At 46.7% G+C, this 24,218-nt stretch overlaps 2 protein-coding genes across 2 annotated transcripts; both read left to right on the plus strand.

Annotated features, from left to right (window-relative positions):
* The first annotated feature begins 4,983 nt into the window (after positions 1 to 4,983).
* On the plus strand, positions 4,984 to 14,730 carry LOC144094647 (malate dehydrogenase, cytoplasmic-like). Its single transcript, XM_077628570.1, has 5 exons — positions 4,984 to 5,595; positions 7,213 to 7,266; positions 8,746 to 8,799; positions 9,502 to 10,040; positions 13,919 to 14,730. Exons 1-5 carry the CDS (start codon positions 5,116 to 5,118, stop codon positions 14,499 to 14,501), a joined length of 1,710 nt encoding a protein of 569 aa, XP_077484696.1. The 5' UTR covers positions 4,984 to 5,115; the 3' UTR covers positions 14,502 to 14,730.
* Positions 14,731 to 17,029: 2,299 nt separating this feature from the next.
* LOC144094648 (malate dehydrogenase, cytoplasmic-like) lies at positions 17,030 to 22,456 on the plus strand. The gene is made up of 3 exons (XM_077628571.1): positions 17,030 to 17,407; positions 18,551 to 19,099; positions 22,168 to 22,456. The coding sequence occupies exons 1-3, from the start codon at positions 17,132 to 17,134 to the stop codon at positions 22,390 to 22,392; spliced, it is 1,050 nt and encodes a 349-aa protein (XP_077484697.1). The 5' UTR covers positions 17,030 to 17,131; the 3' UTR covers positions 22,393 to 22,456.
* Positions 22,457 to 24,218: the final 1,762 nt, after the last annotated feature.

Here is a 24,218-nt window from a genome sequence, read left to right on the forward strand (position 1 = left end):
AATTTGCCACATCGAAATTGCATGGAAGTTTCGGGCACCGTTACAAGTAGGCATACTCACCGATAAATGTCCAGTGGGGTTCATTAGAGATATGCTATATGCCGTTGTGGAAAAAGTTTACTTCGTAAAAACGTGATGTCAAATCCATGGGATTTTTTGCGAGCTTCCAAGGGGATTCCCCATTCTCTCGTTATGTCTATTAGTTCATTACGAGCCGTTTCGTTATAATGAGCTTCTACTGCATCACAGGCGTCTGCTGCTAGCATCAATAAGAGCGAACGGGGCCATCATATATTGCAAGTGGCTACTCAAGCACATGATCTTTACAGTGCATATTGTGAATGACAGATACTCGGCACTAGCTTTTCAATTATATAGTTTAGGGGAAGCTCCCAGACAAATACAGAATATAGCAGACGTATTTAAACTGACGAGAGTGTTTGATTGTCGCTTCTATGGGCCAACGAGGCCAACCTTAGCACATATGTGTTTGCATCCTTCAGGCCACCTTCCTAAAGTACGACAGTATGTTACTTCAGTCGACGTCGGTTTATTTCCACCATTTTGTCTCGCGCAGTTCAAACATATCCATCTAAAATTCATCCTTATTAAGCAGTGGGCTCCTTATGTCAACGCATAAGAATAAAAACAACATTTCAGCCGCAATTAGCAGTCAAATAATTAAATGCGTTAGTTGAAGAGAAGTGCTTCCATTGAGTGTGATCCACCAAGAGTCCACTGACTTCGCTTCGCAAAACAAAACATGTCAAAGTAAATTAATGTTGAGTAGTGTCTTAAGTTTTATCTGCGTGAAAGCGCTCTTATTTCTGGTCTTTGTTCTTCCAGCAAAGAAAGTGCTAATGAGGTGTTGCGCTTTTGACTATTTGTCTTCTACATCTGAAAAGTACAGTTAAAATACGCATCGCTCGAGAATACTTGGTGGCTTCTCACCAGGAAATTAGCTGCGCAAAAGACAAGTGAAATACGAATATAGCTTGTGTGCTAATGAACGAGAGCCGAGTGAAAAACTTAGAGCTGGCAGCAAAACCACATCAAGAGAGCTACTCTTCTCCTTTTCACACTCCAGCATCGTTACAGTTCTCCAGAATTTGCACTTCGGTGCAGACTTCTAATCAATACGCACTAGCGTCCGCAGCGGCTAGAGCAGAACTCTTTGCAGTTGCGGTTGTCGTTTTCATTAATCATCCCTTTTTGGTGGAGGCTAGCCATCGCTAATATTTGCGGTCAGCGCCCAAATGTACAGCGTTTAATCTACGAAGGCTTGAAGCGCCTCAAACCACACAGCCCGCCTTGCTGCATTCACCCATTTCAAATTGGTTTCTACAATAAGCTAAATTATCAGTTACGCCCGCATTATTCGGCACGTTAAATGCTAAACATAAAATAGTTCCCCATACATTTTGCTTTTTCACAAGGAAAACATTAGGCCAAAATGCAATCCTGTTCCTTCACCACTGTGATATCTGAATGGTTCTTGGATTAAACTAGTTGAGCAACCAGCTGTAAAACTTATAAGCCACACAGATAATTCTTAATAAATAGTTTCCTAAGCACTCTATAAAGCTAATCGGAACTCCGCTTTCAAAGCAATACAAAAACGGGCTGAGCAGAATTTTGCAAGGCGGCATCAAACATGCCCGTCAGCAGTCTGTTATGCGTGTTTAGTTATCAGCAGCACGACGCTCCCCGTAACTGCTAGATCAGTTAGCATCATGCTAAGCAACTGTTCTATTATTTTCAGCTGTGCACACACAATACAAATATCAATTGCTCTTATTAAATTGCAAGCAAAAGCAACATCGCAGTGCCTTGCTTACGACTAGGAAAGGTCACAGAATACCTAAAATCTCACCATTTCATAAATCACTTGCTTAAAATACTGGCTACTCCCAGAATAGATAAAAAAACACTCCTACAGTACTTATGTACATACCTATACACTAGTGTAAGAGCCGCTCCTCCGAACTTTGACACCCAAACATAAAAAAAAAACTTGGGGGAGAGCAACTGCGTTCCTCCTGTGTATAATTTTCCTCACGCCATATTCTGAGGGAAGCTACCAACCATACCTTCACATCAACTGAATGTAAAATGAAAGTAAGATTGATTTTCGCTGCTTTCGGCAGTGAAGCAAGCCAATAAGCAAGTGAAGCGACCCTCGCTTCACTTGGAGCTAGTACCGCAACGCCAAGCGCTGCTTCGAACCGCCAGCGAAACCGTAATTACAGTCCACCGCTCAAATTGCTATACGCACAACACTCGGCCATGATTTTTATTCGGGATAACTTGGACTGACGTAACATCTGCCACTGAACTAATATAGTAGCCTGCTTTATTGCCGAAGGTGCTCACTGATTGTTGTAACATCTCGATTTTAAATGGCTTATTTCTACCAATGGTCGGCCACGTTCCCTTTAATTTATCTTAAGAAGGGATGACTACATAAACGGGTTTCCCATAATCCAAGTCTGGCTGTAGTCGAAAAAAAAAATAGTAGAGAAATCCGGTTTTTGCGTAAGAGCTGCACAGTAGTATTTTGCTTCCGAAAGTACTGATAATGTCAAGATCATGTTTTGTGAAGGTACTAATCCACTGAGCATAACCTAATTTTAACTAATATGCAGCGACAGCAAAGACCAGAACACTTCTCTTTTGCATATTTATTTACTGAGTGTTGAAGTAACATTACAATTTAAATTAAACGCCGGTATATAAGCGAATGCATACGCGTTGTCCGCAACTAATTTTTTAAATATATATTTAGAATTGCCTGAATAATTTCCCAGATTTATTTCAACACTTCTCTAGAGGCTTTGTTTATTTTTTGACTGGTTTACTCGCAAATGAACCAGTGATGAACGCAGAAATTTTCCCATCACGAATATGATAAAAACACCGCCGGGTACACTAACTGCACCATCTCCGCAAACTGTTATATAAGCGGCGCAATGATCGCTAATGACAACAGCAGATGCTCGCTCTGTCCACCACCCGCTACATTGTGCACATCTGCGTTTGAACAGTCACTACGTCACATGGCCATAGCTGTGATGCAGATAACCGATTCACCCTAAGACTCGTTGGGAATAAGGACGCCAAACAGTCTTCCGCAAGCAAGTTCTGCAGATAAGCGCCCACTCTCGCGAGAGCACAAATTCCGACCTGGAAGGGTCCTTAGCTTTCCTTTTGTCTCGCAATGCAAACCTGGGCACTGCCGATCAGGTTCAGCTCGAAGTGGTCGCAGTTGCCGCGGCCGATAGCCAGTGCCGGCGATGCGACGAGGCCAAATATTTGTTCAGTTGCGAGGATCGGACCCGCAAACACTCTCGTCACGCCGGCTGTGTCAACCCTCGGGGCGTAAGGTTGCGAACACTTGCTGCCGTTAGCCGGTGCGCAAGAATGGCCTTTCCTGTACCAGACTTTATCGGTTGTTTCTTTCGCGCTTGGGAGGGTCAGGGGACACCGTCTTCTCCTTCATTCCCTTGTTCGTCGCAGAGGAGAGATTGCGGCCACTCTGGTATTTTGGTTTTCTCTTTTTTTCATTCACTTTGTTCCCATCATTCTGATCATCCGCCTTCTTCTTGGGTGCAAGTAAACAATGCTGAGAAGTTCGCCTGGTTATACACAGAGCGTCGGGAACGAAACAAAAACCTAAGGATAACAGCGAACACTGGTTCCAACTCGTTGTACTGCAGTGGATTGGCAGGACAGTGTGCTGCAGTGGGCTGACAGGAATTTTGGAGAAAGACATTGGAGTAAACTATGCAATTTAATTTTTCCTCCAGTTTGTGGAAATGATAGTTAACCGGCGGAAGCCGCGCGCCCCTAGTTGTTCGCAACTGGCAGCGTAACTTCATTTCGCAGCTGAAACGACCTGGGGCTACACAATCAATGCTCGCAGCCGCGCGCTGACGATGTTCTTCGTGTCATTCGTGGCGGTCAACAACACTGACCTCGACGTACAGTCGTCTACGGACTTGTCTGGTACCCGTCATTGGCACGCTCTGTTGCACATTTATGACAACCACCGCAATATGGCGGGCCCAATATAGCTTTTAAAAACATGAGACACAGTAACCGCGATCCATGGGATTGTGTATGCAGGACAAAGTCTTGTTTCGAGTTATAGACCATTAGGAAATGACACACGTTCATGCCCCGGTGTGCCTCCCGACCGCTCTAGCCAGGTGTGTGGGCGACTGTACGAGAACAAGGATCGCTGCTATTCGCCTTCGATGCAGTCGACCATCCTGCATGAGCAACGATGTACTCAAACCCCTGCGCACGTAGAGGAACGCAAGACTCCATAGCAAAACGAGCAACGTCAAGAGCAAGAAGTCACAACCTTGAAATATTAAGCCTAAACGATATTTTCAGAACGTGGCTCATTACAGTTTGCCGGGAATTACAGTCACCGCTTTTCAATCGCACCCTACACAACCCACTATTAGCATACTTATAGTCCGAGTTGCTTCCTTAATTTTTAGCGACATCTGCAGACACTTTAGCACTGTGACTGACTTGGTTGGTTGGTTGGTGTCAATTAAAGATGGCACATACCCACTGCGGGGGAGTGGCCGAGACACAGTCGGTTAATTGCTGGAAACAGGAGCGTCTTGAAAGGAAAAGGAGTAGTAATAGTATATAGGCTGACAAATTTTAAGACGCAAAGAGGGTGGTCCTGTAAACCTGGAGATCGAAGACTTTAAGGCTTCGTTGCTGTTGAGCATAGAATTCATCATCATCATCATTATCGTCCTCATGCTCATCATCATCAGTCTGTCCATCGTGTTCATCTCAATGAACCGTTCGCCAGAATGTCCGACACTTTTTAAAAGGCTTTCAGCAGTCGATATGGCAATGTTTTCAATCACATAAAGAGGCTAATGCACAATATACAAGCCAACAGCTTAAGTCTTCCATTTTCCCCGATTCACGCAAGGCAGCCATTCTCGTGCTCTGCAGCCATCGGCGCAGAAGAAACAGAAGTGGTAGCGCCAGCCGCCCCTCCGGTCTCAAAGTGCCTCGAGCCGCCGCGGAACCTGCACCAACTCCGCACCCGGCCATAAGAAACGACGGAACAGCAGAGCAGTCATGTCCACGCTTTTTTCCAAGCCGAGCCGCGAGAAACTCCCTCGCCGTTCGGCCGAGAACATGCGGGGCGCCAAGAAGACGCCGTCCATCGGCGCCGTGCAGCAGCCCGCGGCGGCCACGCTCATACCGGACGAATGGGACACGCAAAAGAAGGGCGGTGTGCAAGGCTCCGACAGGACGGCACCCGAAAGCTCTTTCGCTGGGATGGCCCGCGCTACCACGTCCGACGTAGCCAGGGATGGCGGAGCACCGGACTCGAAGCCTGGCCCCGAAGAGTGCAGCTCGAGCCAGGAAGAGAGCACCGTGTCGGAAGGGCGAAGTGCGTCGGGGTCTGTTCACGCGGCGCAACGAACCCTTCAGAAAGAGCGCCGGCACGACCGCATGCCGCATGAGCTGAACAGCGAGGAAGAGCCTTTTGTCAAGCCTGGCACAATGTTGCCCAAAGCACAGCCACCACCAGCGCAAGTGTTCAAAGAAACGGTAAGCAAAGGGGAATCATCACCAGTGTCCAAATAGTCCGATGGGCCCTTGTGGTAACAGAACGGCTGTCAAGAGAAGGCGAGAATAGCAGGGGACGGGAGAAAGTCAAGTGGGCGGGTGAGATTAGGAAATTTTCGCCGATAAGGTAACTAGGTTAAATGCAGGGACGTGAGAGAGGCATTTGTCCTGCAGCGGACGTAGCTTGCCTGATGATGACGGTGAGTCCGACATGACGTAAAGGGGAAACGCTGAAGTAACCAAGGACAGGCTCATACTCGCGAATGATTATTCTGCGCAAAATGTTTGGCTAATGCACGTTATACAAGACCACAGCTAAAGTTTTACATTTTCCGCGATTCACGCGAGGCAGTCATTCTTGTGCTCTGCAGCCGTCGGCATGTTCTGTGAGTTTGAGTGTGCAGTTTTTCCGCCACTGCTCGCCGTGTAGCGGAATCAAGGGGGAATAACCATGAGCCATAGAGGCTACTGGTACAGCGTCATGTCCGTCTCACCTTCAAGAAATAACGGAGTTACGTTCTTCCTAAAGGGCATTCAACTCAAGGATGCCTCCACACTGAGGCATAGAATTGCAGTGCTGCTTTCTAGTGGGAAGCAACGTGTCCTTAATTCGGCAATCGGAAGGTACATCCCTTCTCTTTTGTTAGCCTTGTTGTGTACAAAATTTTAACTGTAGAGTTTATTTAATGTGAAAACTATAAATACTCCACGTAGTAAAATAGAAACACCATATTCAGGGCTACCCTTCTTCGCTTGCTTTCGCCGCCCTTCCCCACGCATGCGAAGTTTTTTCACCATTCCGTTCCTTTTTTATTTTTTGGGAGCAAATATTCATTGCACAATTGAATAATTTCTCTATTTTTCGCCACATGTTTGTAATCTTGAACGCGCAAAGTTAAAATTAAGGTACATTACATACGTTTCATTATTCTGCGAATAGCCACAAAATTTAGCGGTCCTTGACTTCCCTTTTTCCAGGAGTAGCCGCAAATGCACTGAATTTTCTGTAGCCATTAAAGTGGCGTCATCTATAATGAACTATCATTGCAAGAAACTAGCATACTAAAACTGACGCCTATCAGGAGTCCGTTTGATTAGAGAAGACCGACCACCCTAAACTATAAAATCTCACCAATGCTCTTAGCGGAGATGGTTTCTAACGAATTCAAACTATTAATGTTAGTCATGTCCAACTGCTGCTCACGACATAACTAGCCATATGCGAACGTCTGATTCATAAGCGTTTGAGGAGTTGAGTCATTCCTAATAGATAATTCCGACATAGTGGTGTCCAAAGAAGACGCCATGGCTCTATTTTGAACGCTTTTACTTATGGTAGCGTCAAGTTATGACGTCAGGGCTGAGAGCTACATGACCAGTGTCAGCAGCCGGCTTCTATATAAAAGGCGAAGCTTGCCAATTAAAAAAAAGCAATGAATGCAGAAAAAAGACATTAAATGCGGCTCCCTCACATGGACCGCGAAAACGACGAATCTTTTAATGCTGCTCCGCGCGCGCACAATCGCATTATGTATCGTGAAATATAGCAAATCTTGAACGAAACATGCTGCTACATGAATTTTAATGTTTATCCTCAAGCCCACAACATCCAAGATCAAAACGGAAGAAGCGGCGCAGCTTCTGCAAAGGAAGGTGAAGTACCGTGTTTCTCCTTTCTTTTTCTACCAGAAGTTTGTTTGCAGTATGAGAACAGCGCAGTCGTATAGTACCAGCTATTACCATCTGTCACACCTCGCGACCTACCAAATATATGAATTCACTTGTACTATGTATTTCCCAGCAATTACGGAAAACCGCAGAGCGTTCTCGCACAGCTGCCGCCCTCATCGTTCGATTATCTTCCACGATGCACTTGTGGTGGTAGGGGAAGTTTTACTGCCTCCGCTATGGACGAGGGTGGCGCTGGTGAACGCACTCAAGGTTAGGTTGCTCACAACCTAAATACTTCTGAAAGTAAGACGTTGAACAGCACCTGCTCCATCTCAGTTGGTTGAGCACCGTACGTGACATAGAGAGGCCGTGGCTTCGGATCCCACTACAGGTGTGAGGTTGCCTTTTCTTACAGTGTGTAATGAATTCTTCCTCGGGTAAAAAAAGTTTATTGCACAATTCCAACTGACCGAAACCACGCATTAAAAATATTCTATGTTTTTCTTTGTTTCGGTGCCTGTTTGCTTCTTTCATATGTATGTCATAACGAACCCCCCTTTTCTCACCCTTCTCTGTTCAATGTCTACAGAAAAATTAAACACTGTATGAAATTATCATGCCGAAATGACGATGCGCGGGGACTCCAAGTTTCTCTGTCGATGTCGTGAAGCCTTCCATATGACAAAGTACCATACCGCTTTTGGAAATCCTCCCGGATAACGATATGTGCGGAATTCTCGCGCCCTTTGGACTTTTCGAAATGCACGAGAGACTGCGCTTTCGAATCGAATACGAACAATAAATGTGTAATATTCAAATCACATTCTAACATTTCTTTAGATATTCAGCCTTACTTAATAATTTTCTAAAGAACAGGCATGATTCTTCCTTTTGACAGCGCAAACCCCATGTCAAAAGCTTCCGAGTCCTTCGGTAGTCAATTGTTTTCTTTACTACTATTGTTGTATTCTCACTTTCCTGCTTTCAGTTATGTAAACTGGGTCTTCACGATTTCTATTCAGCGTATTTCTTGAATTCCAAAGTAGCAGCAAAACAGACTGCGAATTTCTTTCTAAAATAAACTTACATTCTCTCCTTCTAAGCACGTGTGGAAAGCAAGAAAGTTAAAACCAAGTGGAAGTTCAACGGTACGAGCAGTGTCAACAAGCATTACTTAGGCAACTCAAGTGGTCTAATATCGTATAAACTTTTACAAGTAATCGCCTTTACGTTTGCCAAAATATCGATATACCAAAGTATATTCTCTCAAAAACGGTGAAATTCATTTCGATATCACAGAACAGTCTTGGGCTGAAGTCCACTTTGACAGAGTTTCTCTTTACTCTTTTCACTGAACTATGTGAGTACAGTGCTTCCGATTAGATGAAATGATCGTTATTTGTTGCTTACTTCCTTTTACATTGTGAAACCCAACTAACAAAATTCTCTTCAATCCTCAAGCCGGCGGCTCCGAGTGCCAAAACCGATGACGAGGCCCACGATTTGCGCAAAGAGGTATGGTGCACTTATGATTTCTCACGGGGTTAGTTTCGCATGCCTTCCTCCAGTTTTAGCGAATGCCGCTGTGATGCTATGATGCATGCTGGCGGCGTGCATTAGTGCCCTTGATAAGAGAAGTATAGTGATTGGCGTCTCCCATATCCATATTGTCTCGGCAGAATTCGTACTGCAGCAATTACTAGCGCCGTCCCTTTTTGAGTAGCCCTGAAACGACGACAGTTGAAGTGCCAAAGCAAGTACTAACCGGTTATTACCTACGTGAATACTACCTCTCGAAAGATTACGATCTCTTTCAAGTGGCTTCTTGCAGCTTCCGTGACGTTTCACTTCAAAAAGCGCTAAACTCTTTAAACGATGCAAAAGATATTGATAAGTCTTGCATGAACTGCGTGACGGAAAGGTTGCCAAAGCCGCCACTTTCCTTAGGAGGCAGTTTTAACTTCAACAGCTGTTTTATTCTATTCGCCATTTTTTTATTTTTAGCTGTGCCCATCTTTGTGTTTTAACTTTCGAAATGGCAGAGTTGCAACCTAAATCCCACATGTATTTTAACTTATCAGAAGTAACATGATTGATTGATTGATTGATTGATTGATTGATTGATTGATTGATTGATTGATTGATTGATTGATTGATTGAGAGTGACTCTTAAAACCAAGCAAACTACGATTGACTGGTGCATGTACGTGCCGACAGGTTGACAAGCCCCCCTCCGGCCAGCAGACTCCGATGAGCAAGACGTACCCCGCCATGAGCGAGCAAGAGTTTCTGAGTCGCGTTGGATCCCACATAGCCATCAAGCAGCAGGAGCCGGCCGTACCCAAGGATCCCATCCGAGTCTTGGTGACGGCGGTGACGACCGAGCTGTCGTACCGCATGCTTATACCGCTCATTCGCGGCGACGTGTTCGGCGTGGACCAGCCCATCGTCTTGCACCTGTACGACGAGAGTGAGAACATATCCGACCTGCGCGGCATCGCCATGGAGATCGAGGACTGCTCGTTCGAGCTGCTCAAGCAGGTGGTATTCACCGGCGAGGACGAGGTAGCCTTCCTCAACGTCGACGTGGCTTTCCTCAACGACTCGGTGCCCATCGACGGCGATCGAGCCTTGTTCGAGAAGTGCGTGCAAACGTACGCCGGCCATGGCAAGGCGCTGTCGGCGCACGCCAAGAAAACGGTCAAGGTGATCATCTCCGGACACCCTATACACACCAACACGTACGTCTGCACGAGGTAAGAGGTCCTTGCCGTTGAATGCCTCTTTCATACTTGAATTGCACGTGCCGGTCAGTACGAGTAAGCATTGTTATGTGGATGCAGATCGCAGCTACAAAGGAAACTCTGAAGCTTATGAACACGAATGTCTGTCAGGAAGTTATCTAAAAATAGAAATGAATTGTCGACAAAAAGAATTAGAACCAAAGCAGCTCAGGAGTCTAGTTTAAGTATTCCTAAACTAAGCGCGGTGAAGTTTTCAGTTGATCACGCATATCGAGTTATGAAGACCCATAGTTCTTGTCCACTAAACCTTGTTTGGACCAAAAGTGAATTCATGTGATTTCGCAACTGCCAATATCAAGCATGTGAGTGCTTACAGGTCCTTAAACATTGCAATGTGTAAATTTTTGTTTGCTCGTCTTTTTGTCTTCTGACAACGCTTCAACATGTGTTTCAGTGAGCGGCGAGTGACGCTAGTTATTTGAAGGCATCGTCTTATATGCCGATCAATGTGTGTAAGATAATGTACTTAACCCCTGCTCGGCGCTGAAATAAGTTCACTGGTACCAAATGTTCACAGAATTTTTAAAGCATTTGGTAGCCGAATCTGTGAAATCTCCTTTGAATAACCTAGCCATAAAAAGTCGATGTATCAATTTTTCATGTTTTCTTAACTTCTAAAAGCCCCGAATAGAAATATTCATTCTAACCAAATTTGTCTAATCTACTCATCACTGGAAGGTACACTGTCACGAAATGGGGTCAGCAGGCAGACCAGGAGCCGTATTTCCTAAGCTTTTCTTATTATTTCCTTTCTCTCGCTTTTCCCGTTAATCAGGCATGACTTTTATTGACAGACGATTGCCATTGTTTCACCGTCATCATCAGTAGCAGCCTGACTACGATCATTACAGGATAAAGGTCTCTTCCATGTCCCCCCAATTAACCTTGTCCTGTGCCAGCTGCGGCCACCCTTTCTGCAAACTTCCCAATCTCATCCGCCCACCTAAGTTTCTGCAGCCCCCTGATACGCTTGCCTTCTCCTGGAATCCAGTACGTTACTCTTAAGGACCATCGGTTATCTTGCCTTCACATTGCATGCCCTGCCCAAGCCCATTGTTTGCCAGGCATCAAACCTGATGTCCTAGACACGTGCTGCTAGGGATGATAGAATTAACCACGAAATGAAGCATTACCAAATATGTTCCCAGGAGACAGACATCTCTGTGTTGAACAATAAAGTAACTGCTTATTTTGACAAAACTGAGCCCTTGAACGAAGTAAGCATGGCATTGGAAATAAGGAAGATGCGCTGTTTGGGCAGCATGGCAGTCGTTTTACCATCACCGAACAGTTTTTGGTTGCCGCCGACAGGCACCCGGGTAGTGGAAAAACTGGGACCATATTCTGAACTGTAAGAGACGTCTGCCTGTCTTGTAACATTTCTCTTTTTGTTGAGCCATGACCCAGCTTAAGCACGTAGACACACGCTGCGTGTCATGTGGCTTCAGGAGAAGACGCAATGCCCTTCTTTCGACTTATGCTTGGGAAGGTGGCCGCCTATAAGCGCTGCACGGCACGACCTATCTCCGTCAGCTCAATAGGCTGTGTATTTATTACTTTGCTCTCATATACATGGGAACCTCTAGTGCAGCTTTTCTTTAGCTGGACGTGCACTAGACAGTCGGTTTCTGATCGGTCGAGTCAGTCGGTTGAAATATAGCATTCCAGATTATGGGCGCACGCCTTCATGAAAGGTCTCGAAGATATTCCCGCACATGACCATGATTTTTCGCGTAGAATGTAGCAGCAGTGATCAAAAGTAAGCCCATATAAATCGCACCAACATGGCGAAAAAAAAATAAAGGGCGAGCAACAAGACGCATGCCAGCTTTGGCTAATTTGCTAATTTGGTAAATACCCGAACTGCGAAATAAAACTTGGGGGACACTTAAGTTGACCTTAATTAAGAGTATGACACGATAGCGTTAAAAGGCCCCTACGGTCGGTCAGGCGTCCCCCGCCGCACCGTTCCGCAGACAACGACAAGCTTGTTGCCATTACATACTGCTTTATTACGCATCAACGTCCATATTAATTGGTAACGCTGATTATTGACCTTAATCAAAGAAGTGTTCCTCAAATGTAACTCGCCTACTATGTGATGTGAGGTGCTCGTACAAGGCCTTCATTTACCCCACTGAATGAACGTTCCTCGGTGGTGTAGAGGTAGCGTTGCCGGCTCCCAACACAAAGGATAGCGGTCCGATTCCTTTCAACCACGTTTTTTCCCCTTTCAGCGAATCTGCTTTCCTATGTCACTACCCTCTACATTACTCAGGGTTTTCCATTCCAGTCACCACGACGCCGACGTCACGTTTTCAGCTGAACCGGAGCTTTAACACTATCGAGTTAAAAGAAACGCGTCACATATTCAGCTCAGTGGACCTAGGGTGTTAACGTCATCCACTGTGCAAATATTCTGGATCTAGCCTTTCGTGTTTTTTTAGTGGAAATCGTACGTGGCTTTGATGATATAACTTTTGCAGTGAATGCCGTCATAACTGCTTTACAGGAACGGAGCCAATAGTAGCAAGGCAGTCATAAACTTAAATCTCAAAGTGATCCGCTGTGCTGCAAAGTAGTGCCACTGCATAAAAGCACCTATGTATCGAAGCAAGACCAAATATTGCTGTCTTACCTGTGTTGTCTGGTCTTATGGTTTAATGGGGTCAAAAATTCAAAGCGACTCAGGCTGTGAAGGAAGCCGTAGTGGATAGCTCTAGATAATTAAGACCTCCTGGGGTTCTTTAAGTGCACTAATATTACCTTGGTGATTTGTAATTCCTGTCAGACTTACCTAATCAATCAGCTTCAAGCTATACATAGTTGCGCGGCCCGTTTTATAACATCGTAGCACGACAGTCTCCACAGTATAATTAATATCAAGACACTTCTCGACCTTCAGCTCCTGGCACTTCGGCGCAGAATATAAAAACATCGTTCGTTTTATGAACTTTCCAGAACTAAAAAACTCCTGAGTGTGCAACCCCTGCACTGTTCCGCAAACATTTAAGAAACCCTTTCTGCCCGGAACAATTGCATTTTGGAATGAGCGACCTAATTCCACAGTCATTGCAAAAGTCCCCGGTTTAGTTCAGGCAGTTATTCACAGCGCATTTCAAAAACTAAAAGCCTTCCGTCCCTGCATAAAATGATTGTTTTGCTTTTCACAGTGCTGCCCTTTTATTATTATTTTATTGTATTTTTTGCGTGTGTGTGCTCCTGGTTGTTTACACCCTTAATACGTCGTTTTATTTTCTCCAGGTATTGTTCTCATTTCTATCGATGCCTAGTGCTCATTATGCTGACATTTCGATTTCTTGAATTGCATAATCATGAACTCATTGTTTTGTTGTGTTTGCGAATACTGACTCCGCAACTCGATTCATTATATTGACCATGCTAATATGGTACAGATCCCATCCACCTTCCCCTCCGCCTATGTAATGCTCTAACCTAAGGGCCTTTAAGGGTGAATAAATAATGATGAAGATGATGAGTAAACGGGCCACCAGCATTTTATCTCCATCGAAATTCGACCGCTGCGGCCGCGATTGAACCGGCGTGTTTCGGTTGATTAGCCGAGTACCATAACCACTGAGCCACCGCGGCGGCTTTTACCTGTGCTGTACATAGTAAGTTAGGACCTCTACTATAATATAGAAGTGTAAATTTCAAGACGAAATTAATTCTATAGTTGCGCGTAATTCACAATCTAAAGATAATTCAAAGAAGAGCAGCTCCTTAAGGGCCACTACTTTGGTATACTGCGCATTCACGGCATTGGAAAGATGATGAGAACTGCTGGATAACTTTTTTTTTCATTTCAGATACTCAAAAAGCATCCCGTATGAAAACTTCACAGGCCTGGCCAGGCTGAATCACAATCGCGCTGTGACTCTACTCTCACAGAGGCTTGGTGTTATCCCGAACAAGATTGTGAACATGATTGTCTGGGGTCATCGGGGCGACACTCTTCTCCCTGATTACACACGGAGCGTGGTGATCAAGAAAGCTCGACGCTACAAAATCTCAGACCTGGTCAGCCGCGAGTACCTGGAAGACGGGCTTGCAGAGGACGTCAAAATCCGCGAGGACCTCGTCCAGAAGCTCACGAAGCATCCCGGAATACTGTCGCGAGCCAAGGCCGCATGCGACCAGATGCGCGACTGGTGGATCGGCCTGCCACCCGGACAGTTCGTGACCATGGCCGTTCTGAGCGACGGTCTGTACGGCGTGCCACCGGACCTGGTCTTCTCGTACCCGGTGTTCATAGAAAACTCTCGGGTGTGGAAGGTGGTGCAGGGAATCACGGTGGATGACAAGCTGCGCTCCTGCATTTCCGAGTCTGCCAAAGACCTGGAGCGGGAAAGGGACGAAGCCATGGAGATATGCACCGAGCTAGCGTTGTAAACGAAGCAAGATGGCTGGGACTAGGTTCACATGAGCCGGAGGGAACAAAGCCAGGGGAGCACCCATTTTACTGATCCTGCGGCGCTTCTTAAAGCCATCAGAACAGCCTTTTAAATGTGCCACCCACACCGTTGGCAATGTAAAAGCAGGGGAACCTTGTTCACGAAGTTTTGCACTTAACAGATGCTCGCAACTGGTCTGCGCCGTTGTTTATAAAATTGGCACCTAATGTGATTGGTCAGTTCCTTGGCGAGGAAGCTCAAGGACGAAGGTAATTTGTAAAGACCTTGTGCCGTTTTTTTTATTAGAAAACATTCAGTGCGTTGGAATATAGGTGAAGGCAGTTGCAGAGACAGGGAAGTTCAGATAAGGTCGGAATATAAATTTGTGAGTATTCTCTTAAACATGGGCTTCAGCGTTGTGAATTGTCGAAGGTGCCGGCGAAACAAGCTGTACAAAGTTTTGGTGGCCCTTTAGAATATGACTTCATTTGCTGCAGGGCAGACTGAGTGGAATATATCCAGTAAGTAACAGCAAGCTAATTTATTGCGCGCCTCTTCGAACACTCAGAATTACAGCACTGTAGAGAAACATTGCTTCGCGCAACTCTAAAACCAGACATGTAAGGAAAAAAATCCTAAAGAAACTGACATCATCTGGAACATGCAGAAAGATGTGCTCATATAGGGAAGTGAAGGGGCTATTCCTTCCGAAATTTTTCAAAGTGCATCATTAAAATGTTTTGCAGCAAGCGTGGCAGTGCGGCCGGTGAGCGGGTGTGAGGGTTGCTGGCTAAAAGCTGTAACCGCCGCGTGTTTTGAAATATCAAACATTCACTCCTTCCTAATAAAACTGATTATTGTGTTTTCTTTTGCGCTTTTACTGGCATCAGATAGCTTAAGCTAGCCATTTTAGCTGTACGTCAATTTACGGTTGCAAAATGAAACTTAAAAGCGCCTGCAATAAGGCCACTAAATGTGAATACGACTGACAATTCTCATTTACTGCCTTACTATTGACGCGGAAGAATAAGCAAATTGCCGTTTTTCTTTTTTGACGGCTGAGGAAATGGAAGTACAGAAAACATGGTGACAGGAAAATTAAATTTTACCATCGAGACTTCTCTTAACTCAGAAGCCCAGGGTCGTGCGCGGCGGACCAGCGGGTGCCAGTGGGGGACTAGGGGAGGGGCATCCAGTGTTCTCATGTGGCACTTCTGGGTCGTGAATTGGTTGGAGAGGTGTATATGTAGTGAGTTCCGGTGGTCCGGTGCCAGTTCTGCATTCCGGTTTGCTGAGAGCCAAAATCTTCGTTTAAAAAGCTGCGTTCTCAGCCATGGTGTGAAACGGTAAGCTGGGTTGACGCCTCCTTCAGAGACCGGAATTACGTGTCTGCTTAGTTGCCACTGCAGAACAGAAACAGAGACAAAAAAATCTTTAATAGAAACTAGGATTGCAGGGCAGAGTGGAGCCCTTAATTAGACCCAAGTCCCTATTTGCCAGTCTCTCTCGAGTGTGTGCTGCTAGGAGTATCATTCAAAATAGCTTGTGGGAAAAGTGGTGTTTCTATTTTTCTTGTCAGATGCATGTTAAAAAAATAGAAAACAATTTGTGCCGTCTTTTATTGCGATTCATACCGACGCTGATATTATGGCGAAAAGTGGAAATCGGCATTAGCAAGCGGGCACCAGCTTCACGTGCCTGCACCATCTGCCTTTTACACTGGTGTTTTCTTTTGTTTTGTTTTTCACGTGGCACACATTAGACGAAGTTGAAATTCTTAAAAAGAAGGGTGCTTTTTGATTATGTCAATGTAAAAAGGCGTTGAGGACCCAGGATTAGCGCTCATGAACTGATGACGTTACTCATCTCACAATTATTACACAATCCGGCTTTCAATAGAAGTATCTCGACCAACCAAAATGCACTTACCGTGCTTCAGCAGTGAATTTGATAACACACCGTTATGAAGGAGGCATGGAAAATACTTTCTTTCAAGAGTGCAGGCCAAGCGCCATGAAAATATTGCGCCTGATTCACCACGTAGTGCTCGTCTTCGAACTCAGCCAACGACAGCCAGGCGCTGCACGAGGAAAACAAAAGGAAGGGCACGAAATGAGTATGCAGGGTAACAGGACAAGAAAAAAAGCAATGTTCCAGATCGGTATACTGAGCACGGCTGCTAGGACAGGAAGGGTCTGTACGGAGCAAGAGAAGGAAACAAAGAGACTACTAGATGTATGGCGTTATGAGAGACCCTATCTTCACAGCGAAATATCCCATCCGACCACAGCACGATACGTCACGGACGGTGACGGGGGTGTGATTTCAAAAGCTCGTGATAGGGCTGCAGCATCAACTCAAAAACATGATGCATGGTAGAAAGTAGCCTGTAAAGGTGAATAGACGAAGAACAGCAAGGACAGGCGCTATCTTTTTCCTTGCTGTTCCTCGTCTGTGCGTCGTCTGTACGCGCTATTTTCTGAAAACGCATACTAACCAACAATTCGCCCAACTTTGCGCTCTTGCAAAAAACACTACGCTCATCATCAGTGCCGACGAAGACGACGCGCGAGCGGGCCTCGGAGAGCAGCCTGGTGTGACCGGTGCAGTCGGCACCCTTACAGGGCCATGGCTCAGCAGACGCAGCAGCAGCAGCAGCACACCAAGTCTGCCGTGGTGGTCGCGGAGGACAAGGCAGAGCGCAAGAAAGAGCATCTGCGGGTCCTGGTGACCAGCGCCACCTCACCCATGGCGCACACCATTGCGACAGCCATTGCCCAAGGTTACGTGTTTGGGTACGACCAGCCCATCATCCTGCACCTGCTCGACGCCAAGGGCACCATGGGCATGCTCGAGGGACTCGTGCTCGAGCTGCTGGACTGCACGTACCCGCTGCTGAGGCAGGTGGGCGTCTTAAGGCTGATATCTCGACCTGTCTCGGTAGAAAACTTGTATATAGATATAGAAACTGCGGGCTCTAAAGCAGCTTCCAAGCTATATTACAGAATACACCACGTGTAAAAAGAAAACCTCGCAGATGAACGTTAGCTGTTACTCCGCCTCTCACATTACAAAAAAGAAACCCACTGTCTTGTACAAGATGGCTGACATAGGCCACATAACTGCGTCCTTATCAGCCAGCCCCTAAAATTACCGCACTGAGACTGGCCACAGTCTGACAATACTTTCACAGAGTAGTATCTGTATCGAGCTTTCTGTTACGACTGGCATATACTAACACAGTATAACTCACTAAACCTCCCTGTTAGACTCATCATTGTGAGAAAATTTGAGGCTAGCCTATTGGTATTCGAAAACCAGTAATAGCACTTTCACCATTTCATGCTCCCATAGCACCCATGAAGTAACTCATGCAACAAAATTGTCCTCAGAATGTGGTTTTCATTATTCTCATCGGTTCTCTCTCATTGGTGTGGAGTTTATCCTGCACTATATTCGAACTAAATAACTCGTAGCTAAAACATTGAAAGAGAGAGTTCTTCAATAAACAGCCAACATTTTTTTCCCAGCTCTAAAATCGGCTTGCAATTTAGTCACCCAGTGTAGTGATAGGGAAGAAAATAGTAGAAGAGATAGTTTAGAGAATCGGTATTTATTCATGTTGATATTATCAGCGGACAAAGATAAAAAATAATCGAGAAGAGTTGTCCTTTGTTACTTTCTCTCTTGTTTGCCACTCACATGGTGATAGCACTATAAAAAATATCGGCTTTGTGTACAGGAGGGGCCGGACATAATAAGAACTAGGATAGGTAAAAGGAGATACACATAAGGAAAAAGATCGTTCTACAAAAACTAGGTATGCGATATGACTAAAATCAGGTGTTATTTTGAAAGATCTGCTTCACGCACTGACTTACCGCTAGGCATAACTACCTTGCGAGGTAAGGACTACGAATTTAGTGAGATTACAAAGCATCACCCCATTTTCACGCTTAGTAGTCGGACAGATATCGTACGAAACTTATGGAAAAGCCAAGTAGCCAACTGAACCAAAATCTCATCGTTGGCTTCTTCTCCTGAAAGGTGCTGATGACGACCGTCGACGACTCCGCCTTCACGGGCGTTGACGCCGCTTTCCTGCTGTACGAGGCACAAGACGCGCCTGCTACCCAGGGTGTACAGACGTTTCGCCGCTATGGCGCCGCCCTCGACAAGTACGCCAAGAAGTCTGTGAAGGTGGTCGTGTGCGGGTGCCAGGTGGCCATCAACGCCTTCGCCTGCATACAGAGCGCGCCCTCCATCGACAGTCGCAACATCACCGCGCTCACCAGGCTGGAACACAACCAAGCTCTAGCACAGATCGCCTCCAAGCTGGCCGTGGCGCCGAACAAGGTCCGGAACGTCGTCGTCTGGGGCGGCTACGGGCGCATCCCGGACGCCTACAGCGCCCTCTTTCTGCACCGGGAGAATCTACTGCCCGTAACCGAGACGCTCAAGGACGAAGCATATCTGAGCGGCGAATTCGTGAACGTCGTCAACAACCGGGCCCGCGAGGTGCACAACGCGCGCTCCAAGTACCCTTCACTGTCCAAGGGCAAGGCAGCGTGCGACCACATGCGGGATTGGTGGCAGGTATGCGGCCATAGTATACCCTTTGTCTCTCTAAAAGCAGTACGAAACGATCCACTCAGTAGAAAAGAAGAAACACGGGACGGCAACTCTCTGCAGTGCTTGTGTGACAGTATTCAACCGGCAATCGTAGTGAGCGCTGAAGCGCCTTCCGACTATTCTGAGCCGCTGTCTGTATCTATAACTGCAATCTTGTGCGCCGATCGAGACATCATAATATCGGCATTAGAGAGTTTTAGCCAAACGTCCATCATATAGTGTCATGGTACAACGCGGCCCCAGCTGCCGTTGCACATGCTCAAATGGTCTCGAGACTCGAAGTGCACTCGCTTTTTCCGTGTGCCTGACCAATCGGCACCTTCTGCGCATACGTGATACTGCTGGCGGGCGCCACTAGACGGCATACGCGCTATGCTAAATGTACAGTTTTGGTCAAAAGTCTTAAGGCCAAAGGCTTTTCGCTTCGGCCGCATAACAGAGTCATTACGGCACTATTAAAGACCGATTGACCTTTAAATGAAAGCAGAAGGTTTCTTCTTGTGGTAGAGAAGCTTCCTGTTTTACTTGTGTTTTGAATGATCCGCTGCACGCAGCATTCTAGGAACATTCATTTCGCTGCAGCTGAATGCTGTGGCCTGTACCTATTGTACCTATTGTGTCCTATTGTGTCGCATCCGAGTGTAGCTCTGAGCAACAAAAAAAAATCTGTAAGGAACCATCAAGCTCCGCTTTAAGTTGGACGCTATAGCTTTGATGTGTTAATGGTTATATATGAGGAATCCTGTACTTTGAATTTGCGGATCTCTGGAAATCCTCACACCACTGCTAGTGCAGTGGCGCCGCGATTGAGCGATGCGTGGCTGCCGTGCGATGACAGGTGTTGCGACCAGTGGGGCATGTGAGACTCATGTTGCTCTGTGGCAACCGGGGCGGCATTTGTTTGCGGGTTGCGAGGCAGGCGCCTCTGAGGCCGAAGCGTCCGTTAAGACCGGTAGTCAAGATGCGCTCTACTGCGCGCGCGTTTGCCATCGCCTCTTCCTCGTCGGTGCATTTAATGTTGTTTTTTTCCTCTTTGGGCAAAGCGGCTCATATTTTGTCGTGTGATATTTTAACGCGACCGCGTTAAGGGCCCCGTGTCGCAGAAAAGCCGGTGCCGTCGGCGTCGGCGGCGTTGGCCGTGAGCGAAAAATCCTCGTCCTCGCACTCCTCCTCCTCCTCGCAATGTGCCCCACTGCCCCAACAGATAGCGCGCGACGGCAGCGACTCCCGCTCGTCTCGTTCGGGCGCAGTGGGGCCGTGCGGGGACGCAGGAATCGCGCGGTGACCGACGAACAACGCAGGGCACACCCTAGGCGCGTTCACCACGAAGCCTGCGGCTTGCTGCCCGTTCGTTCGGCGCGGAAGCTATGCTGGCGTTCGTGGCATCGGGTTTGTCGAGAACGATGTTCGGACGAACTACGACTGCAGCTTGAGTGCCGCGCGTTTCGGCAAGGCGCCTGGCAGCGCTTCTATGTGGTTTGCCGCTCCGTGCGTCCGTTACACCGAACGAAGCAGAGCGATTAGTCTAATGGGCAAGACGTCGCGTAGAACGGGCGGTGCCGTTCCGTGGACTCCCTGGCAGTGCTGCAATACGCTGTCGCGTTCCACTGTTAAAGGCGAAGCTTAAGTGTCCTCCATTTTTTTCCTAAGTACTTAATTCTGGTGTCGAGGAGAATATGTATCACCGTTTTGTTTTGTTTGGTGCTCCAGGATAACAAGGCAATTTTCTTATGACTGTACTGTGTTGACAGTCATGAAAAAATATTTCGGGAAAAGACACAGTTTATGCTTTGTCTATTAGTAACTATCCTTAAGTTGGCAGGACACAAAAATGTCTACCATCTACCGTCGTCACTTTATGTGGCGGCCAGTCCCCGGTGCGCATGCGCAAATTGTCCCGAGACGACAGGTGCACCCGCCGCTTCCCTGGCCAGCACAGGAGCAGAACATAATGCTGCTATACTCTTCCCAGGGCCATGCTGAGTTTGAATGTTGCAAAAAAGGATCGATATGAAGAATATCTGAGAGAAAAGCCCTGTTTTTCTCCATTTCTTAGTGTTATTAGAATGTGACCAACAGGCCGCCAGAAAAAAATGCTGAGGGGGTCTTCCGTAATGATTATAATAATTTAGCATGGTTTCATGTGAAGGCACTACTTCAGACGCACCAACCCTGAGCAACTCTTGTCATCTTCCTTCAGTAAGCTGGGGTAAGTTCGGGAGAGTGTCATGCAAGCGGTAGCCAATGGCAGAAGGGCGTCGCGCCACCAAGGTCATGCAACCATGTGGCTTCATCACAACCTGCTCTGGCAGGTGTAAAATTAATGATTGGTCGCGACAGGTTGCTCGGGAAGAGCAACATGGGTCGCACATTCTCAACCGGTGGCTGTGACAGAAACAGCCACCTGCCAGTGCAGTGGCGCATCGCTTAACCGCTGCGCCGTTGCACTGGTGATGGCATGAGGACGCGCCGCCATCTCTGAATGTGCTGTAGAGAATGACATGTTATGCATATATGAGCATTAACCCGCTAAAGATGTGGCCGCTGTGGTGGCTCAAAGGTTAGGACACTCGGCTGCTAACCCGAAAGACTCGGGCTCGATCCCGGCTGCGGCGACCGAATTTCATTCAACGGAGGCGAAAGTCTAAAGGCCCGTGTATTGTTCGATGTCAGCGCACGTTAAAGAACCCCAGGTGGTCGATATTTCCGGAGCCCTTCACTAAGGTGTCCCTCATAATCTCAGTCGCTTTGGGACGCTAAACCCCCATAAACCAAACTAATTAAACCAAACTACTAAATATATCGCGCCTTTAATGCGGAGCTGAAGTGTCCCCATAAATTGAATCATGAATACCTACTTCCGCACGTCTACTTGTTTTATCTACGTTAAACCCCTGCCACTGTTTCCTTTTCCAGAAGGCTCCCGCGTAATCATATTTTCCGCGGGTTCATTTATGTGCAGCAAAATTAACCCTACAAAGAGCACATCCCTTCACAATCGTTGTGACACAACTGCTGCGTATTTTCTGCAGGGCACCGCTGAAGGCACGTGGGTGTCTATGGGCGTCGTCAGCAACGGAGCCTACGGAGTGCCCAAAGGGCTGGTCTACAGCTTCCCCGTCCGCGTCGAAAACAAGCAGTGGCAGATTGTGGAAGGCATCGAGCTGAACCCGACCATCAAGCAGAGGATCGACGATTCTGCCCGCCTCACCATGAACGAGATTCAGAACGCAGTCCGTGTCGAAGCTTCAGCTTAGTAGCCAATGCGGAATCGCAGAGCAGACCGCCGGTTCGTGTGGCAGTTGTCACCGGCGCAAGGGTTGGGGCTATAACAGGGGTGTATTGGCACAACGCTCCCAATGAAGTCTGCTTCGTCGTCCAGTCTTTTAAGTTTTTTTCCTTTGAGTGCGGCACACATTTTTGGTTGAGCGCAGTCGTCTTTATCGCGGTATAAAATATGAGCGGTCAAAAAAGCAGCATACTAGCGGCTGCCGGCCATGCTTGGCAGGAATAACCGCACTTCAAAACACTTTTAGATGACGTCGAATATTTTAAATACACCGTGTTAGCCCTGGTCAGTAACACTGTCCCAATAGCTGCATGCACATTGTGAAGCTTTCATATCTCCATAAGAAAAAAAAACAGTTCATACCAAACCACATAACACGAATTTTATTCATATAAAGCGTTTAATTGCCCGAATGCCTCAAACTTCCTAAGTTCTGCGATAATATCCATTTAGTCTCCAACGATGCCTCAAAATTTCTCTCGGATGCATGCTTGCGATCGAACATTTTCAATAATTAAGGTCCTCAGCAGAATGTTTCCTGTCAATTCCAAGCCAAAACGTTGTCCAAATTTAAGGGGTGGTACCGAAAAAAATTCTGGCACCCCGAAGAATTACAGGAAGGAACGTTCGCGAAGTTAAGCCGCGACAGCGTTAAGGTTGTTCTGCAGAAAATCCGGCTTCGTCGGTGTACCCATAAGGATAGGTAAAGGTTATGACGGTGGAAGAACAATGTTCGGGTTCGTGAAGTGATGTGCAAAGAGTACCCCTGGCTGCAGAAGGAACTCATCAACGCTATCACGTCACACACTTACGGTAAAGCTTCAGTTGCACCTTTAACTTTTTTGCTTCAGTGCTTACCAGATAGCGGCCCGCATCAGACACATATAAGGTACCATGGCTGGTTCACACGCAGCGGCAGCTCCCATCGTCCGGCCGTGTAACTAAACGGACATTACAGGAAACCCACAAGTCCTAGCGTTTAAAGAACCTGGAGGGGGTGCTGGTACGCAGTCCAAAATAGGCCAGGGCGAAATACCTCCATAAAATCGGCGCATTCGTGCCTCCAAATGAAGATATCCTCCTCTAAAAATATGTAAAAAATTATGTAAAATATGTAACTATGTATGTAAATTAAGTAAATATGTAAAAATATGTAAAAACGAGCGCATACTTTTTTAATGACCGCAACGCACTATCTACGAGCTCAACGTTACCTGAAGTAGCAACACTGCCTCTATACACTGTAGGAAAACATAGTCCTTTGCAGGATCTTTTGCAATGCGACAGGGTGCCACTCAGGGAACACACAAGACAGCGCTGCACTTTTAGCAATGCTTTATTACACGGAAACGCACAGAAAGTATGCCTGTTGGTGAACAACAACTGCCATGGCATGTGCTACAACCTTACATCTCTATCTAGAAAGGCGCTTTTATTCTTGTGCAGCGTCTGCGGAAAAGAGCTCGCGCAGAGAGGCCCGGTTTTCTTGATAGGGTACGACTCAGTCAGCTCTACATCTTTACACGACTCAAGGTGATCGTGTCATGAAGACGCGCCCGACAGCGACGTTCACAGCATTTCCCTGCAGTGTAAAGGAAGGCCGCAACCGGGGCCATTTATCACCGCTGTCTTGCGTTCGAAAAGGCTCCCATTAAAACATCGGCCTGCCTGATGCCCTCTTGTGAGTGAGTCGGATGTTGTAGACCAATCCTCCTGTACATGCTCTATAGCGCTTACCATTCTTTTGGCACCCCGTTCTTTCGCCCTGTTTAGCGCTAAGCATTCTTCTGTTGG

This window comes from Amblyomma americanum, chromosome 6 (genome assembly GCF_052857255.1).
Source record: "Amblyomma americanum isolate KBUSLIRL-KWMA chromosome 6, ASM5285725v1, whole genome shotgun sequence".
Classification (NCBI taxonomy): domain Eukaryota; kingdom Metazoa; phylum Arthropoda; class Arachnida; order Ixodida; family Ixodidae; genus Amblyomma; species Amblyomma americanum.